Genomic DNA, 16,626 nt, shown 5'->3' with positions numbered 1-16,626 from the left:
AGAACAGTTTTTATAACATGACTTAGGGTGACTTTTAATATATTTAGTACTTCTTTTCAGTTCCCAATATAGAGATGATGAACAATGATGATTTAGTTTTTTCTGACTTGTTGGGTACATATTTCTTTGAGAAATTTGGTAAACTCTGAAATAGGATTTAATGAAAAAGTGATAGTTATTTTCTCAAGTTGCTAATGGGAATTTCTGAATGAAGACCCATCATTTCTAATGTTACAGCAGAATGAAAATTCTTGTATTGTTAAAAAGTAAAATGAAAATAGTAAATTATTTATTTTTTAAGGAAAGGTAGAAAATTATTAATATTTTATAGAACATTACATTTTCAGGAAAAAGTATATGTAATTGTTTCTAATACTTTTTTTCCTCTCTCTATTAGATCCACCTGATAGTCCTCAAAAACTGAATTGTGAGACACATGATTTAAAAGAGATCATATGTAGTTGGAATCCAGGAAGACCGACAGCGTTGGTGGGCCCACGAAATACAAGTTACACTTTATTTGAAAGGTAATGGTAGGATGTCAGATGGTAGATACTTTGGAAGCACATGCTAAATGACAAAAGGAAATGTTCTGTTTCCTTCTTATTATGAGCAATACGAAACTGAATATGCTATATGAAATTGTATGTATTGTAAAAATGGCAGCTTAACCACATATAGATTCAATTTCATGTCTCTTAACATCTAGAAAGAAGGGCCCTTAGATGTGAGCAGTTTTTCCTGGTTTGTGGCCAGTTATTTCCTATATCATATACATAGCTTCTGTGAATGTATAATATATCCTTAATTAGAAAAATAAACTTTATATAAAGAATAGTTAATAGAAATTTACTCATTCATTTCTTCCTGCAATATTTATCTCTTAATTCACAGTTTTTCAGGAAAATATGTTAAATTTAAAAGAGTTGAAGCACTTACAAATGAAAGCTATCAGTTACTCTTCCAAATGCTTCCAAATCAAGAAATGTATAATTTTACTCTGAATGCTCGCAATCCTCTGGGGCGATCGGCATCAACAATATTAGTTAACATAACTGAAAGAGGTAAGCTGCAGCATCAACCAGTGCCTTCAAAATAGTTTAGAAGTGGTGAAGTGCCTTGGGGTTAACAAAAACGTTTTTCTAGGGATTACTTTTTGCCAATTATTTAGAGTTGCTCAATTTAACAATTTTATTTTAAGAGCTTCAAAGTTAATTTCACATTTTACCACTTTATTGAATTTAAATGAAAATTTGAATTTGTCATTTTAAATAGAACCTATTAGTGGTTTTGTCTAACAGTTCTTGATTTCTGAAAAGTTACTTGCACAATTTTTAAAAACTTGTTTTAAAATTATTTTTGGCTTACAGGTTGTTGCAAAATTAATGAATTAGAACCTTGTGCCCTTTTCCCCTGGCTTTCCCCAGTGGTGACATCGTACATAGCCAGTGCAGTATCAAAACCAGGAATTAGACACTGGCATAATACTCTTAAGTAGACCACTGAACTAGACTACTCACCTTGGGCAGCTTCATGTTATTTATCTCTGTGTGTGTGTGTGTGTGTGTGTGTGTGTGTGTGTGTGTGTGTGAGATCCATGGCAGTTTAACCATGCAAAGATTCAGGTAACCACCATCCCAGTCAAGATTTAGAACTTTTGTGACACTACAGAGGACCTTCCTTGAGTGTGCATCCCTGTCCTTGGCAACAGTTGACTGTTCTTCATCCCAGTTTTGTCATTTTAAGGGTGTTATAAAAGTGAAATCATACAGTGTGTAACCTTTTGAGGTTGGCGTTTTTCACTAAGGGTTAGAGTTAAGTCCTGGAGAACCATCAGGTGGTTTTATGTTGTCAGTAGTGATGGTTTCTGAATTTTTACCACCCCTTCAATAGCTTAAAATAGAAATAAAATGATTGATGTTGGCCTTCGTTCCTGAGGTCACGCCATGTGCATTAGCTCCATGCCAGGTCCACAGTGCACTAAGCAGGGCCAGAGACCTTCTTTCAGGGACTCAAGTTAGGGGAGAAAGGGCTTCAATCAAGCACATTCTCAGATAGCCTGGCAAGTAAGGGGGACAATCCTGTTGCCTTATTTGTAAAAATGTCAGATTTATCCTTTATTTCTTTCTGTCATCTCTATTTCCTGATTCTCCTAGCGTCAGAAGGCTACATTTTAGAGTTGAATGGTAATGTTTGTATATGTTTGCCTCCTGCCATTGTGCTCTGATTTCTCACGTCACAGAAGAAAAATACTATTAGTCAACAAATACATGAAAAAATGTTCAATATCTCTAGCAATCAGAGAAGTGCAAATCAAAACTCCATTGAGATTCCATCTCCATTCAAAATTATCAAGAATACAAGTAACAATAAATGTTGGTGAGGATGTGGGGAAAAAGGTTCACTCATACATGGCTAGTGGGAATGCAAATTGGTGCAAGCAGTATGGAGATTCCTCAGAAAACTTGAAACTACTCTTTGGCCCAGTTATCCTACTCCTCAGTTTACAAAGGGCTTAAAATCAGTGTACAAATCAGTGTACTACAGTGATGCAGCCATATCAGTGTTTATAGCAGCTCAATTCACAACATCTAAGCTACAGAACCAATCTTGGTACTCTTCAATAGATGATCGATAAAGAAAATGTGGTATATATATACACAATGGAATATTACTCAGTCATAAAGAAGAATGAAATTATGACAAATGGATGGAACTGGAGACTATCGTGCTAAGTGAAATATGCCAATCCCAAAAAACCAAAGGCTGAATGTTTTCTCTGATATGTGACCACTGACACACATAAGGGGTGGAGGGAAGAATAGAAGTTCATTGGATTAGACAAAAGGGAATAAAGGGATGGAAATAAGAAAGACAGTGGAATGAACTGTCATAACTTTCCTATGTGCACATATGAACACATGACCAGTGAAACTCATCGTGTTTAACCATGAGAATGGGATCCTGATTAGAATAAGTTATTCTAAGTGTATGCATAACATGTCAAAATACACTACTGTCATGTATATCTAAAAAGAACAATTTTTAAAAAATAAGGAAAACCCCTGCAAGATCAGGCTGGTGGAAACACTACCGTTTCTCCTTTCTGAACTTGTGCATTCGAGAAATGGTAGTAAGAAGTTACTGGACCTCAGGAATTTGGGTTGTTGTAAATTGTGTGGAACATCCTTTGGATTTTGCTTGATATTTTCACTTTTTAATTATTCCATTTTCTTTTTAACTTACCCCGCCCCCCTCCTGGGCCTTGCTCTTTTACAATTTTTAGATGATACATGGGCCAACCCAAATCAGACCTCTTCTAAGAAAAAACAACAAAAAACAGAAAACCCACTTTTTTTTTAAGCTAACATTAAACTTCTTAAAAAAAAGAATAGAAAGAAAAAGAAGAAAGAAAGAAGTAAAGTTTGTGAATTTCACAGCTACTGGGTAGAATATTGTTCTTCAGCACTTTGACACCTTCTGGGTTTTTGTTTTCTTTGGTTCTTGTTTGTGTATGTGGGATAGCTTTACTTCTTTAAATAAATGTTTAAAGGAATCTTAAAAATTCCATTTACAGTTTCTCCCCATGCTCCAACTTCATTCAAAGTGAAGGATATTAATTCAACAGCTGTTACACTTTCTTGGCATTTACCAGGCAACTTTGCAAAGATTTATCTGTTATGTGAAATTGAAATTAATAAAGCTAATTCAATACAAGAATCGGTAAGTTAGATTCCTCTACAAAATTCCCTTTGGATTATTCTGGGTAAAACATTTAGTTATAAAGAAGTAAGTAAATTGATATGTGTAAGCCCTCAGATTATATATTATAGTTATTTTCTAAGAACCAAGAAAGACATTGCGTATCAATATGATATTAATATTCTGTTTAGTTTACAAAAGCAGTTGTAATACTGTGTAGCATGTTTAAGTTCAGCTTTACTACTCAGGATGCTCCCAGGTCTAGTATATAGTACCTGGCATGTAATTGGTGCTCAATAAATTTGTGAGTGAATGAATAGTGTTTGTTGTAGACTTTAGCATCAGTTAATGAACTAATGGGCACCAGAGAATAAAAGTCACTTTTTTAAAATTGAAATGTGCAACAATTGGATCAAGTTATAATTGGTAATTATAAGTCAAAACATGACTTTTTAGTACATTTTAAGTATTTAGGTTGACTTTACTACACCGTCTTATAATTTGGGTTAAGTTTAAAATGAGTGATATTGTACTTAAATATTCACTGAAAAATTTACTGGTTTATAGAAATTCTTTCAAAACTACAAAATGTAACCTGAAAATCTTCCTTGTAATAAGTGCAGAGACTTTCTTGAGACATACAGATTCTCAAATTTGTTTAGAACTACTTCATTTAAATTTTATTGGATTAGTTTAAATAAGTAGTTGTAGACTATTTACAGGATGGCTGGTACCACAATAAAGGTCCTAAGTGACACAGAAACAGATGCATAAAAGACAGTGTCTGCCTCCAGGAAGCTTTCAGACACCTTCTGAATAATACCACTTAATCCTTAAGGTCATCTCAGACTAGTGATTGCATGATCACTAGTTGTTTACTGATTTTCAAAACTGTTTGATCTGCTGCACAATTTAATTTACCATTATAACTTAGATCCAATACTTGTGTTTCAAAGGCACCCCAATGCTTTATTGCTATTACAGAGCATAGTTTCATTGACTTGACATTTACATAAGAATTAAAATGCTATAGTGGATTGACTGTGTTTGGTGTTATAATTGCAAAGTGATACGGCCTTTTTTGAGCCAGTATAGGTTATAAATGTAGGAGGTTTCTTACAAAAAAACCCTGTATATATATAAATGCATTCATATACACATGGCATATACATATACCTGTTTGTTTTCAAAAAGCGGAATGTCACAGTCAAAGGAGTAGAAAATTCAAGTTATCTGGTTGCTGTGGACAAATTAAATCCATATACCATATATACTTTTCGGATTCGTTGTTCTACTGAAACTTTCTGGAAATGGAGCAAATGGAGCAATGAGAGAAAACATTTAACCACAGAAGCCAGTAAGTTCATTAAGTGGCTTATGACTGATTATGATTTGGGGGAGATGGGAGAATGTGAGAGAGGCACCCAGCGATCACTCACAGACAGCCTTGAGGGTGATATTAACCCCTGAGGCCTGTGTTCTGTAGAAGTTGAGAATTTAGCTCTTCTGTTTTCTTTTTCTAAGTAGATGCCACTGAACTGCCTCACATTATATTGAAGTTTCCAGATATCCTACAAAGAAACGCAAGCACCACCACCTCAATGATATTATCCACTGATGTACATGAGGCCTCTTCAGATACTAACTTTTAAATCTCCTTCCTAGTTCCTTCAAAGGGACCAGATACTTGGAGAGAGTGGAGTTCTGATGGAAAAAATCTAATAATCTACTGGAAGGTAAATATCTAATTTAAATAGTTTTATTATGCTCCCATTTGGTTATCAAGGGGCCAGTACTTCCAAGACTGGCTAAGATGGCAGCATTGCTGAGATCTAACCTGGCTCCTAAGACCCCCAGACTCCTCATCACTCCTGATTGACCAGAGTCGTTGTTTTGAGGATCGTCCATCTCTGTCCTGAGCACTCTTGAGTCTGATTTTGTGAGGCCTGTGAAGGACCTGAGAATTTCATGAATTCTTTCTCCTTCATTTTATTCAGAAACATGGCCATCAACTGTAGTTAAGAGTCCCAAGTATGGGTTACATTTTGCTTTTATGAGCAGTTCAGTGGACCCCAGACAGTGCCATATAAATTTGGGCAGTTGTTTCAGAAGCAGTTTGAACAGTTGAAGTTTGAAGTTCGTTTCTTTTTTATATAGTAAGTCAACGTTTGGGAAGCCATATTGAAGAATTAAGGAAATATGAAAAAGGGGAAAGATATGATACAAAGACATTCAACAAAATATTATTTTAGCATTGTGAAAAAGTGGGAACAACTTAAATTCCATTTGTTTAAGAAATATTCGGATATTCTGGTAAAAATGCTACATGAATTATAAAGCCATTAAAATGTATACAATTGTACTAACATGTACAAGAAAAGTGAAAAAAGTATAAAATTGTGTAGTCTGATTAGAACCATAGTTAAGGGAACCTCTTTCCAGTCCATAAGGCAGTGTTGAAATTAAGATAAGTTACACCATTTAATAGTATCATCACAAGTCATGCTGGGCTTGTTAATTTAAAAAAAGAATAATAAATAAAACCCTACGCCTAGAACGAGAGATGTTAAAATGCCAGAGTATCCAAAAGGTGGAAATATGGGAGATTTTTTCTTTCCATTTTTTGTGTATTTTCCAGTTTTCTGTAGTGAATAAGTACTATTTTAAAATAAGAAAACAATGCATGATGCCATAATTTTTAATGTTTCATTTTGTTCTGTGGTTGGGTAGAGCAGTGCTCCTGACATTTTAAAATTTTGCTTCTGAAATTGTAAAGATAAATATAGTTTTGTATTTACTCAATTTTTAAATTTCTGCATACTTACTCATAATACTTACGGCAGGTGTGACTTTTTCTTCAGTATCACTTTCCTGAGAGGCCAGCTCTCAGTGGATTGTAAATCTGTTTCACAATGGTGTCCACTCGTCTTTTCTCATGCGACTTTGTTATGTGATCACATCATCCTTTTTAGACTCCATGACCTTGCCTGGTCCCAGCTGCTTTCTGCAAGAACTTACATAACAATTTATTTTTCTGTTTTCATAGCCTTTACCCATTAATGAAGCTAATGGAAAAATACTTTCCTATAATGTATCTTGTTCGTCAAATGAGGAAACACAATCCCTTTCTGAGATCCCCGATCCTCAACACAAAGCAGAAATACAACTCGATAAAAATGACTACATCATCAGTGTGGTGGCAAAAAATTCTGTCGGCTCATCTCCACCTTCTAAAATCGCTAGTATGGAGATCCCAAATGGTAAGTACTTAAGACAACATGGTGTATAAGAACAGGAAAGTAAAGCAAAAAATGTTTGTTACTTGCTGCTACATAATGTCAGTGCTTTGCTGCTGACAGATCATATATTGTATGGAGGAACATGCAAATTAATATCTAATATTCATTGAGAGCAGTCATTAGTGTTGACCTGAAGCACGTATGCTTATAGACTTATTACCGTTTTCACTTTATCACATAGTGTTAGAGTTATGGAGAGTACTCTCAGTAAGAAATATTTTAACTTTTTATTCAAGTACCGTTTTCAGTTATCTCTCCAAGACTATGTAAGAGTCTGTTCTATCAGCCAGGCTGTTTTGCAAACTACCAGGCAGAAGAAACACACCTGTTTTAGTTGGTAGCTTTGTTGATAAGAAAATCTTCCTAAAGTCTAAATTAGATCTTTAATACAGGCTTTGGAAGAAAACAACTGTGGTGTAATTTTAAAATTATAAGTGCCTTCCTTTCAATTTTACAGGTTACCAGTGATTACTGCACTCCTCCTTAGCTTCTGCCTGCACAGCTTTTTGAGTCATGGTTTTAAATTGCCACTCCACCTCTTCCAGTGAACCTCCTCCAAGCGATTTCCTGTCCCCCTTCTGCTGTGCTGCCCCAGTGTGGGAGCACCTTTCTCTACCCACCCCTAGGGGAAGGAAAGCAGAGTCCAGTGAGGGTCCTCCCAGTGTCTTTTGAGCGCTTTCTTGTTGAGGTGGAAGGAAGAGGGACTAGGGAAAGCAGTACATTTCAGAGAGAAAAAGCACTGGCCTGAGCCAGATAGCAGGACAGGCTGGAGAGGCTGCCAGGGCAGTGGTGTGGCAGATGCAGGGAGGTTAGGGTCAGGACAGGCAGACTTCTCGCCTTGCATTCGGGCCTGCTTCCCCGTCCCCACAGGAGAGCTAAGTGAACCTGCATGAGAAGATAACCCGCTGATTTTGATCTTTTATCTCACCCCACGACATAGGCCACAGCTGTGTTGTCTGTTGACTCAGGAACTCTAATCCTACCTGTACCGTGTGTCCTGGGGAAGGCTGTGGTCTGGTCATCAGCTCCCAGAGAATGCCACAGCCCCAGAGCCCTCACTGCTCACTGAGGGCTCCCCCTTCTGGGCTCAGCAGCCTCAGCTCGGGCTCACACTGTGCCTTTGGAATCACACTGAGCCAAAGAGCTGGTGTCTGTCTAAAGCCTTTGGATTCTAAGCCATTTTGCTGTCTTGTGTCAATAATGGCTCTTTTATGAATGTAAATTTGTTCAAAAAAAAAAGTTGTTTTTTTTTTTTTTCCTGAACCCATAAATCAGTTAAGAAATTTCTTGTGGGACGCTTCCCTCTCCCTTTGACCACATTGCCCTGCCCCCACCTCATGGCCTCAGGCCCCACTCCTCACCTAGGCCCAGATTTGGCAGGAGTGTAGCCCGGTGCTCCCACTGGGCCCTACTCCTGTCCTCTGGCTCCCAGCCTCTGCCTTGCCTGCCTCAGTATTCCAGGGCTCGCTGTGGAGGCTGGCCCTCTTCCACAGCTTCATCTCACCAGCAGACTTCTCCTCTCCCACCTTGCTCCTGGTCAGCCAGAGTTCCCCTCAGCTCAGCTCTGGAAAGGAGGAGGGGCTTGGCCACCATTCATTCCTCATGTTCACTGTGTGTCCATTCTGCATACCGTGCGGTGGCCCTTGGGCCCACATTCATAGCAGTTGATGGAGCGGGGTTGTTAAACTGCCCCTGGTGTCCTCACCAGCCTTCCACCTCCCCCCTCATCCTGCGTGACCATGCCACATCCCCCTAGTGCTCACCCCGGTCCTCATTTCCTCAGTCCCTTCTCCCTGGCCCTTGGTCTTCCAGCCCCAGTACATTACTTAATTACTTGATCCTAGCTGCTCTTTAATCTTTTTCAGCTGCTGTGTTAATCTCTGTGTTCAGGTAAGTACTGCAAATGTTAAAATAATGAAGCAGCACTTCTAATCTTTATGCTAAACATTTATCTACCGTGAGCACTATTTTGTAATTCTCTATACACCAAAGTACATTTTTATGAGGTGTGCTTTATAATATTGTTTTTAATGCCAGTAAAATATATTTATTTCTTTTTGAAGATGATCTCAAAGTAGAGCAGGCTGTTGGAATAGGAAAGAAGATTCTCCTCACCTGGCATCACGACCCCAATATGACTTGCGACTATGTTATTAAATGGTGTAACTCTTCTCGGTCAGATCCCTGCCTTATGGACTGGAAAAAGGTTCCTTCAAACACCACTGAGACTGTAATTGAATCTGGTAAGATGAATCAGTGTCTCTCAAAGTTCTTAAAAAATGGTTTTGAAATGCAACACGTGAGCCTGGGTGCAGTGCAGCGAGCATTTCCTTCACCACTGGGCAGATGTGAACTGGCTCACCTTTTCTGGAACGTGGTTCGTGGCAGTATGGATGTGAAAGGATTCAAACCCTTTGATCTAGTACTTACTTGTCTAGGAATTTATTCTAAGAAATAATCAGAGAACCACTTGGATTTGCATTGAGCAGTTTTCTCTACATGACTTGTAATTGTGAAAAAGTGAAAACGACCCAAAGAGCAGTGGCTGGAGAAACAGTGGTGCCCACAGGCTACCTGTCTGGTCCCCTGGAACTGGAGCCCTTCCCATGTACTCACTCCCGAGTGGCTGTGAGCAGTGAGTGTGCTGCCTTCCCCTGGGGGTTCCGCAGCAGGGAGCCTGTCACTCGTGATGCTTCCTGGCCACCCCTCCCCTGGAAACACGCTTGAGAGCAAGCGAACTGCAGGTCACTTTTCTCCCGGGAGTGCAGCCTGTGGCTTTGGTGTTCTCACTGTCAGGGGCTGTGATTTCAGAGGTCGGTCACTCACTTTTGCAGACCACTTGCAGACCACTGGTGTTCCCAGGGGCACATAGTTAGAGAACTGACTGGTGAAGCACGCTGTAATAATTGCATCCCACAGGTTGAATACAATCCTTACTCCACCATTTCCCCCAAGCATTCTCCTCTCTGATGAACTCCAATGGCTCCTCAAGGCTCAGTTCAGACGTCACTTCAATGACTTTCTCTGATCTTAGACTCATTTGTACCTCACTTAAGTTTCCATAGCAGTACGTACAGTACAGAGCAACACCCTCTATTATGACTACCCTGTCTGTGTCTTCCCAGCACTCTGCCACCTTCTCCTGCCAGGGACCTTGTTTTGTACACTTCTGTGACGCTCACTTCACGCACACTGCATTGTGATTGAGGTGGCTTTTTTTTTTTTTTTTTTTTTCAGTAGTGGGAATTGAACTCAGGCACTCAACCACTGAGCCACATCCCTAGCCCTATTTTTGTATTTTACTTAGAGACAGGGTGTCACTGAGTTGCTTAGCATGTCATGTTTCTGAGGCTGGCTTTGAATTCGCAGTCCTCCTGCCTCAGCCTCCTAAGCTCCTGCATTACAGGCATGCACCACTGCATCCAGCTGAGGCAGCATTTTAAAGGTGCTTTTTGGATCCAAGTTAAGATACTTCCCTTGTATGTGTGTGGAGCTAACTTACCTGGGGACATTTAATGACAATGTTATAAAGACAAACAGACTCTCAGGCCTGGATCCTTTAACACCAAAGCTTCAAGGTAGAGTGGAGCTCTTAGATTCTGCTTCTTGGAGCAAGAGGAGAACACTGGTTTCTTCAATCCAGAAATAACACCATGAAGGGAAGGGAGGGATTTATGGAAGCCAGAATGGCATCTGGAGTGGGTTAGTGACCCTTGAGTGAGTGTTAGGTTCTGTGTTTCTAAAATAGATATTCCTGGTAATAGTGTGTGTGTATTTATGACTCTTCACTAATCCGTTCATCCTATAGATCAGTTTCGACCTGGTATAAGATATAATTTTTTCCTGTATGGGTGCAGAAATCAAGGATATCAGTTATTACGTTCCATAACTGGATATATAGAAGAATTGGGTAAGTTAAATGGGTAAGGATTTTTTAGAGTTCAGGTAACGTGAAAAATTACAAGTCAGATGAGATTGAATTCCAAAAATAGATTGAATTAAGGTGTTCAAGGAAGATAAAATAATTTGTATAGTAAATGCAAAGTTATTTATTTGATTACTTGTTCATAATCCATTTGTTTAATGTTTATATTTCACAATTTTATTATTGAGAAAAATTAAATCTTAACTTGGATGTCAAAAATATTTTATTTCCATTTATATAAAGAACTGTGAACTTATTCCAGGACTATCAATGAAGAAGGAAAATAAAATTAAAGTACATTTGAGTACTGAACTAAAGATTTTACACAAGTCATTTCCCTAGATATGTGTTTTGTGCAAAAGTTGCATTGTTAGTTCTACCTTAGTTCCTAAAACTATGTTTTGTCTATGGCTATTAGCATATAAACTTTGTTACTGTCACTGGAAGTTTATGATTAAGTAGAGAACACAGTTCTGATTCCAAGTTTAGCAGGTTTCAAGGCCAGAAATCTCATGAACTGTTACTTCTTACTCTGTATTGACACACTTTCCTTCAGCAACTGACTTCCTTTTACAGCTCCAATTGTTGCACCAAATTTTACTGTGGAAGATACGTCTGCAGATTCCATATTAGTAAAATGGGAAGACATTCCTGTGGAAGAGCTTAGAGGCTTTTTAAGAGGGTATTTATTTTACTTTGAAAAAGGAGAAAGAGACACATCTAAGATGAGGGGTTTGGAATCAGGTAAGTAAATTCCTAGCGTGACTATAGTGTTTATCAGAAGTTGTCATTACCCACAAAAAAAATGAAACGGGAAGAGAGCTGCTTTGGTTTTCAAAACTGTCTGAAAAATAGGAAAATGAAAGTGAAGTCATTTTATGACTATGAGAGTTTCAAGATTTTAATATGCAATAAATGGCATGTGTGGTCTTCTAGAAATCATTTAGATCACTTATTCTGATGTCTGTTAAAAGTCCCATAGGACAGAGACTTTTATTAGCCTTGCATGATCCACAACATAGCATCTTATAAAATTTACTTTAAAAAAAAAAAACTGCTTATAATAATGGAAGAGAGGGGAGAAAAGGATCCAGTGGCTTCAGAGCCCCATTGTAATCTGACAAAGCACCATCAGCATGGTCAGCATCATCCTTAGCCAAGCCATAATGTGCTGAGAAACTTAATTGGGTTGAGTGGAGATGTGAGCAGGTTTACAGACTTAAAAAGCACCGTCAGTCCTGGTCAGTTGGTAAGTGTCCAGCGACCTTAGAGAATCTCAAATTTGCAAGCACTGAAATGTTTATACAGGTTTCTGGCCTCTTCCTAAGTTGTATTTCTGTGGGGAGGCAGCTGTTTCTTCCCCGCCGATGAACAGCACAGCACGAGTGGATTGTCTTTTCAGAGAGCTTTTACTTCCATTAGGACTGCTCCTCAGAAGGAAGCCCTTTTAATCATTTAATGCCTGTCTGCCAAGGAGAGAACAGCAGCGCTGTACCAGGGTGCTGACTGCCGTTATCTAAGTCACTTCTGAGAGCTGCTGCTCTAACCCACACCCTCGCAGATTGCTGATTTCTGCAGTTCCCAACCCTTCAGGGTGGCCTGTGGATGAGAAAACCCTAAATATCAATTTTACAAATACCCAGAGCTGAATATAAGTTTCCTCAATGTTCAGAAATGTTGTACTTGAACAGGTTGGACTTCTAGCCTCTGATTTCCAGATAGACATGGTGGGTTGGTCACTCAAATTAGCGTGAAAAAGAAGAACAAAACTCACAAAGCCACAAGGAAAAAGAGAATGCAGATGACAAGACAGCACCCGAAAAGAGAATTCGGAAATGTCGGGGTGGGCATGGGCAGACGACTCAGACAAGCAGAGAATGATAAACCTAAATTTAAATGAATGGCTGGTACCATGGAGAAAACTGTGCTCTTCACCTGCAGAATCAGGTGTTGGAAGCAGCTAGAACAAGCCTGAGCTGAATGGAGAGTTGATTGAAGAAATTATCCCAGAATTGCAGGACTGTACTTATACAAAAGTAAAAGGGTATAATAAGTACACAGTAAGATAGCTAGGAAAAGATGTATGCCAAGGTACTTTGCAGTGAAACTCAGATGCCTCATGCAGTCCTCAAAACAGAGGAAATTGGGTTCTTTGTAAGGGATCAGAGCTAATGACTCCAGAATTCCCGCCAACACAGAGATACTACGAGATTCCACAGTGGTGTCCTCACAAAATTGAGTGAAATCATACTCAGTCAATTCTCTACTCTGCCAGTCTATCTGCCAGTATGGCAGTAGAATAGGGACATTTCTAGACACACAATGCAGCAAGTATTTACTTCCCCATGCTGCCTTACTCCAGAAGCTGCTAGAAGAGTGTTTCACATTGAGAAAAGTGGGGAAGACCCAGGAAGCTGCAGAGGGGAGAGGGACAGGGAGGCCCAGAAGGACTTCCAGGCTAGAGCAGGAGGCAGGGAGGTGGCAGGGAAGGTGTGGAACTGGAATTTTGTTTGACCACATAGAAAATTGTAGTGAGTATTCACTGGCAGATGTGGGAAGAATTAGGAATTGGTACATAGCAAATCAAGCAAATGGGGGGAAGGCAGTGATAACAATAGAAAAACAGAAGTGGAAGTATCTTACGAAACACTTTTTTTATTTTTAGCAATAACCCGTATATGTGAGATCATAATAATGTAAGCACTGAATTCACCAAATGTTGCAAAGTTTCTATATGAATGATATGTTGGGGAGATAGCAGTAGTGGAAAAGGGCTAAATCTTGACTTTTTTTGAATGTGACATTGTCTAAAATTTAAAAACTAGCAATCTAAGGTTATTTTAAAATATGAAGGTAAAAAAACATTTTGAAGGGTTGTAGGTGGGGAGGGAAGCGGTCAGTAGGGAACTGTCATATTTTGTTATTAGCCATTTAATACTATTTACTTTTTAAAACTATCATCTTGCATTATTTTGGTTGAGATTTTTAAAAGTAGAATAAGTTAAAGTTATTCACACTGCTTTTGAAGTAATTCAAAGACTTCCTCCTAGTCTCTCATTTGAAAATTCCCATAACACAGATCCTTTTTCAAAGTGGTTTGAAGTTGTCTCTATTGATTTGCCCTCTTGCCCTGTCCAGCCTCTGCCTCTGACTCACAGGCAGCATCAGCCCCGGGTTTGGGTTGTAGTGGTTTTCATGGTCTTAGTAATAGACAGGAAGTGACTTTTATTGATTGCCAGATGTACACCAGCCATTGTTCTAAGGTTGTGTATGGAACTTTATGTAGTCCTGTGAGACAAGTTGTGATATTCTATTTCAGAGTGAGACACTCAAATTCAGAGGAGTTTGAACACACTCCTGACTGGCAGAGTGGAACTCATATGTGGCTCGGGCTGGCTCCTGGTCCTTGGCTGGGGGTAGCCAGCCAGATTGACTTAAAAGGGGACTGGTGTGACTGGCACATACTGAAGATTGTGTGGAGATGAGTTAGAATGTTCTTCATTTTAACAACAGGGCGGTCTGACATAAAAGTTAAGAATATTACTGACATATCCCAGAAGACACTGAGAATTGCTGATCTTCAAGGTAAAACAAGTTATCACCTGGTACTTCGAGCCTATACAGATGGTGGCATGGGCCCAGAGAAGAGCATGTTTGTGGTGACAAAGGAAAATTGTAAGTCAGATACTGACCTCGGGTGTTTTCCATCTTAAGTGCATGGTGTCCTTGGCAATTTTTAGTCTTCGAAACAATCTCTTTCTCTTCTTTTTAAAAGAAAATTTTACATTTTACTGCATTTTTATGCTAGGTTAAAAGGTCATGAAATGACCTCACACCTCTTCCTGTCAGTTATTTGAAGCTATTTCCACATGGGTACCTAAGAAATTAATGAATTAGGAATATATCCAAAGTCTAGAAGTCTAGGCTCATGTTGAATTTATATAATTGTCAAGCTGTTTAAAGTTAATTGTGTATAATTTTTAATATGTCTGGGGAGAAGTGAAGGAAATATGCTTTGAAAGTGTTTGTACAGCATATACTTCTGTAGGCTTGTGCTCTGCCTGCGAGAAGAGGATTGGGGTTCACGTTCAGCTCTTAGTGAAGAGCTGTGCGGCCACGGTGCCCGAGGCGGTGCCTCTCCGCTGAAGCAGCCTTTGCCCTGGAGGAGGCACTCAGTAACGTCCTGGAGGTTTCCGACTGGCAGACGAGGGAGTGCTCCTTGACCTGGTGGTTAGAGGTCAAGGATGTTGACAAAACGTCCTGTGGTACAGGACAGTCCCACCAGCTCCCCTCCAACCAAAGAACTGCCTGGCCTCTGTCTCAGTAGTGGAAGGACTGAGAAGGTCTGTTCTAAAAAATCAAAAATTATGAAAATGCTTTGAAGGTTTGAGGATCATGTTTTTAATAGTTTTTCAGTGTCCCTGGAGCCTTTAGGTTTTTTGCTTTTCTTTCCAAATAATAGTAACCTAAGTATCCTTCTGATCAGGTTTATTGCAGACTTGACACTGAAATGCTGACTGTTGTTGTCTGTGACATTCTTTTCAGCTGTGGGACTGATCATCGCCATCCTCATCCCAGTGGCGGTGGCTGTTCTCGTCGGCGTAGTCACAAGCATCCTTTGCTATCGGAAAAGAGAGTGGTAATGGCACCAGCTTTTACTCTGTTTTGTGTTTTAGGGGCTTGATTATTTTGTTTTGTGTTACAAAATAAGTACATCTTTTTAGTTGTACCAGTTAGTAAGAGTATATATTTTGTTTAGTCAGATTTAACATTGACGTTAATATTAGGCAAGAACATGACATTCTGCTTAAAAGTTTCAACATTAGTAGTATAAAACGTAAATTTTTCCCTATTCTTATAATTTAAAGTAATGGCAGTTGTGCTAAAATATATATAAATAAACATATGTACACATATATGTACACACATATATATTCAGACATAACAGTTAACAACAGGCATCTGAAGGATTAAGCATAATTTAATAACTAAGGTCCTGCTTGTCCTGGTGACCTATTTAGAAAATCTGGTCCTTGTGGTCATTCACTCCTTTATGCATCAGGTACTGCTTCCCTTCTGTGCAAAGGCGGAGACAGTGGTGAGCAAAACAGACCTGGTCCTCACAGAGTTCTCCCATGGTGGGAAGAGGGACAGCCGGCATCCAGTGAACATGTGCTTGCAGAGTGTGGGTGGTACGAGGAGGAGGGGAGCGGGGTGCTACAGGGAGGCTGCTTCTGGGGGCATCTGGGAGGTGAAGGAGCAGGGAAAGAACATTCCAGACAGAGAGAATGGCTTCTGCAAAGCCTGGAATTGTGGGAGAACTGGGAGAGAGAGGCAGGAGTTGAGGTGAGGCGAGGCGAGATGGTCAGAGGCTGAAAGGAGATAGTGCCACGTACTCGATCAGCTGGCAGGAGCTGTCCTGGTGTGGGGCAGGTGGCCCCTTTCATGCAGAGAAAAGCCCTCACTTTCTAAAAACCATCGTGAGTTATGACAAAGAAGAGAATGTGTTCTAGCAATTCTGACTTCTAAGTCAAAATGATAATAGTTATAGATCTATAGCCCATTTTAATAACCATATTCTTATTACCAAAAATCACATTTTAAAGATAACTATTATAATACCAAAAAATAAAAAGACAAAATAAGGAGGATGGTTAGAGGTTAGAACATTTCAGACGCGTATTAACAGTTCTTTTTCTT

At 39.2% G+C, this 16,626-nt stretch overlaps 1 protein-coding gene across 4 annotated transcripts in view; it reads left to right on the top strand.

The window, feature by feature from the left end:
• Lifr (LIF receptor subunit alpha) overlaps positions 1-16,626 on the top strand; it is a 68,158-nt gene that overhangs the window by 43,521 nt on the left and 8,011 nt on the right. For all 4 annotated transcript variants that reach the window (XM_047555173.1, XM_047555174.1, XM_047555175.1 and 1 more), the window contains 11 exons: positions 398-527; positions 895-1,064; positions 3,578-3,723; positions 4,897-5,059; positions 5,368-5,438; positions 6,749-6,962; positions 9,065-9,244; positions 10,810-10,911; positions 11,503-11,670; positions 14,440-14,601; positions 15,472-15,565. In XM_047555173.1, coding sequence (XP_047411129.1) covers positions 398-527; positions 895-1,064; positions 3,578-3,723; positions 4,897-5,059; positions 5,368-5,438; positions 6,749-6,962; positions 9,065-9,244; positions 10,810-10,911; positions 11,503-11,670; positions 14,440-14,601; positions 15,472-15,565 — 1,600 coding nt within the window. The remainder of the gene's footprint in view (positions 1-397; positions 528-894; positions 1,065-3,577; positions 3,724-4,896; positions 5,060-5,367; positions 5,439-6,748; positions 6,963-9,064; positions 9,245-10,809; positions 10,912-11,502; positions 11,671-14,439; positions 14,602-15,471; positions 15,566-16,626) is intronic.

This window comes from Sciurus carolinensis, chromosome 6 (assembly GCF_902686445.1).
Source record: "Sciurus carolinensis chromosome 6, mSciCar1.2, whole genome shotgun sequence".
In the NCBI taxonomy this organism is placed as follows: Eukaryota; Metazoa; Chordata; class Mammalia; order Rodentia; family Sciuridae; genus Sciurus; species Sciurus carolinensis.
The sequence above is the reverse complement of the archived record's forward strand: the minus strand, read 5'-3'. Positions and strand labels throughout refer to the sequence as shown.